Source organism: Setaria italica, chromosome V, assembly GCF_000263155.2.
Source record: "Setaria italica strain Yugu1 chromosome V, Setaria_italica_v2.0, whole genome shotgun sequence".
In the NCBI taxonomy this organism is placed as follows: domain Eukaryota; kingdom Viridiplantae; phylum Streptophyta; class Magnoliopsida; order Poales; family Poaceae; genus Setaria; species Setaria italica.
In genome coordinates this window covers 3,468,143-3,471,662 of record NC_028454.1, presented here as the reverse complement: position 1 = coordinate 3,471,662, position 3,520 = coordinate 3,468,143, and the positions used below count along the sequence as shown (strand labels likewise).

The 3,520-nt window shown below is 47.8% G+C and overlaps 1 protein-coding gene across 1 annotated transcript; it reads left to right on the top strand.

Moving 5' to 3' along the window:
* Positions 1 to 774: 774 nt before the first annotated feature.
* LOC101767333 (non-specific lipid-transfer protein 4) lies at positions 775 to 1,490 on the top strand. The gene is made up of 2 exons (XM_004967607.3): positions 775 to 1,182; positions 1,278 to 1,490. Exons 1-2 carry the CDS (start codon positions 795 to 797, stop codon positions 1,292 to 1,294), a joined length of 405 nt encoding a protein of 134 aa, XP_004967664.2. The 5' UTR covers positions 775 to 794; the 3' UTR covers positions 1,295 to 1,490.
* The last annotated feature ends 2,030 nt before the right edge of the window (positions 1,491 to 3,520 follow it).

The window sequence follows — 3,520 nt, the reverse complement described above, 5'->3', positions numbered from 1 at the left end:
ATGGTGGATAAACCTCTATGGTGCATGCATATCTGTTTCACCTAACTTGTCTTAGTCATTCCCACATTGAATCGAAACTCTCAATGCCCATCGAGTCATCATATCTCGACTGAGCAGAACCAATCCAATAGGATAATCAATATGTTCTACTATTCCCTATATACCTCAGCTTGTTCCGCGGCGCTTCTATGAAGTTGTTTTCCTTGTCTCCGATTTCAAAGCTGAATGGATGACTGAATCAATGCAGATCAATTGGCGGTCAATCACCCGTGTATATCCCCTTTCTTGCTCACACTCACAAGGAAAAGAAACAAGCAGGCAAGTATAGGCAAGTATAGTTGTACAGTGGTTGGCCAGGGGACCAATCAGTTGATGGGACCAAGTTTTAAAGTAGTGCATTAGCTTAACCATTGGAGAGGGGTGTCATTTTAGTGCATCACCCACCAAACTAGTATAACAGGCTCGTTCACAAATGTGTTGAGCCAATGATTTAACTATGTGCCGACATACAAGCGTGCTGATCCCATTGCCAATTCCATCATAGTTCGGTGCCGGTTGATGGCCTGATGCCGCATTCACACACCAGATCAATATAAGGCCACCACGTACAGCCCACTAGCCGGCCGGTTTGCAACTACCTAATCAAGTGACCATTCACTATTCGAAGTGGAGACACCACCTCCAGCAGTAATGTCATGATGCAACCAGTGAGTGCCAGCTCCATTTAGTCTTTTGAGCGGTCACAGAACTACCACTGCCTCAGTGTCACGAGATCTATATAAGAAGCACCAGCCATGTTGGAGGCGGCAGCAGCAGCAGCAGCAGCACAAAGTGTAATCAAACTGAGTTGCACTATGAGGCCGCTCGTTGTGCTCGGTCTGGTCCTTGTGGTCGCCGGGGTAGCGCTGGAGGGCGCCGCCGCCGCCGGGGAGTGCGGGAGGGCCTCCGCTGACAGAGTGGCGCTGCGGCTGGCGCCGTGCATCTCGGCGGCCGACGACCCGCAGTCGACGCCGACGAGCAGCTGCTGCTCGGCCGTGCACACCATCGGGCAGAGCCCCAGCTGCCTCTGCGCCGTCATGCTGTCCCGCACCGCCAGTGCCGCCGGGATCAAGCCGGAGGTCGCCATTACCATCCCAAAGCGCTGCAACATGGCCGATCGCCCCGTCGGCTACAAGTGCGGAGGTACATACGTGCACGTATTTTAAGAATCTAGCTAGGCCTGAACCGAATCCTACAAAACTCTGTGCTCATCACCTGAATTTGTTTGACTCCCACAGACTACACGCTGCCCTGACGACCTCATGACTGATGCCGCGCTAGTGATCAACGAGATGGATGCCACGGAAGGCTTTGTGTGTTGGAATAATTGAGTCCGCGCGAACCATTAACGTGGACGAGGGGCTGTAGCTCCCAATCACACTGAAGTGTGCATGTCGTGTATGTTGTTGTCAAAATAATCTATTACTTCGTATACGGGCTTAAAATGAGGACCTGACGACATTGCAAATTTACGGTCGACCGTTAATAAGCAAAAGTGGCGCTCGATCTCGGACCGCATTTTTCCTGCAAACAAGTGTCAAAGCCGTAACTAAATAAAAATAAAAAGGAAAAAGAAAAGAAACGACACTTAACAAAGAGGCTGCCAGCAGGCCCCAAAAGGCGCAACCTTTCGAACCCATCATTGTGTTGAGGAGGAGGTCCGGTGTCAACAATTCCTTTAGCAGTCAGCGTAGCCTTAAACTGCATCCTTATGAAGTTTCCCATCATTTTCAAGAATGCCCAGATCTTTTAACACACTAAACTAGGAAAGGATGGTACTTCGACGCAACTGATCTATTGTAGGACTTGCACTGACATCATGCTGGCATGGACGGTGGTGAAGGTGGGTATATGAGGACACCAGGCCCTCGCCATTCTTAGTTGTGGTGGTTGGAGAAGACACTCTCCGAATAACCTGACGTTGTATTACAACTATGTGAAGGAACCGTGACATGGGAGTGAATTGGGTGTTCTAAAATCTAAGGCTCCAAGCACATATAAAAATATATTCCAATTTCTATTCAGATGTGCACTAGGTTTTTCTATGTATTGCTATCTCTACCGCAAAAGAGTTTTGCACTCTAGGTTCCAATCCTATAAACTACACATGGCAATTCTAGGAAAGATAAACGCGGAATTGTAAGTGCAATAAGAAATGCGGAAGTAAATGAGGTAGAGAATGCAATCTCCCAGCGTGATGACATGGCAATTTTTACCAAGGTATCAGAAAGCAAAGTTTTCCACTAGTTCTCATTGTTGGAGCCCCTCTCAAAGAGAATGCCCGCGCAAGGGCATAAACTCTCCGGTCAAGTAACTCCGTAGGATAGCCGACAGACCTTCCCTACATGCAAGTAGGTCTTCGTCTAGCCTCTCCCGGATGCTCGTTGCCGCTCTTCACTTGGTAAAGCTACGGCAAAACACCTAGGGCCTCTCGCTCCTCCCTATCACAAGCACCAGCGGCCACTCCACAAACGCGGTTGGAGGGTCTCGCAGGACTTACAAGTCCTGGATTTACAACTCTTGGTGTGCACAAGCACCGATACAAAGGAGGTGTGCAAATCTCGCCTAACTCTAGGCTAATCCCTAAAGCAATACGCTAATAAGCCTAAACTAGCACTAATTAAGACCTAAGCCGTATGCTAATTGCCTTAATCTTCTCTTTAGCACTTTGGTGGATAGAGAACTTGTGTGTATGTGAGAATCAAGCATATAGCTTCTCCAAGCTCTAACACCCTTCAAATAGCCGGCCATTGGGGTATAAATAGAGCTAACCCCAAAAACTAGTTGTTGCTCCAACGGTCACAGAAACCGTGGTCACCGACTGATTCGATGCCCCCTGCTGTGCACTACCGAATGAGTCGGTGGTCTCCCTCAAGGTAGCCGTTGAGCCGCTGAAGCCTGGGCCCTTTGTCACCGACTGATTCGGTGACTCTTCTTCAACCTCACCGTATGAATTGATGGTTCTTCTGAGCCGCTGCCTTCTTGCTTCATTGACTGATTAGTTGTACTGCTTCCTATACCCTTCGTACCAATCGGTAAGGGTATAAAACTTCTTGAAATCCACCCGAGCCGAATCTGAGCCAATCCTGAGCCAAGCCAATCCTCACCGACAGATTTGGTGGAGGCTCACTGTGCCCACCGAATGAATCGATGGTAACAATGCACGCTGCCTTGGCCCTGCTGCTGTCAATGGTCACAAACTGATTCGGTGACATTTCTTTGTCACCACCGAATGAATCGGTGGATTGAGTCGATGCTCAATTTCAGCAGGATTCGCTTCAATTCTTCACGTATCTTTGTCCCGGTTTCATTACTATCATTTGAATGCCGTAGAATTTTTCTAAGTCTTTCTTTTTCTTATTAATTGATGGTTTTGTATTTCATCCTTGGAACTTATAAAACACCTATAAAGGTAAATCTTACAAACACATTAGACCCAATAACTATGTTATCATTAATCACCGAAATCATTATGGTCTAG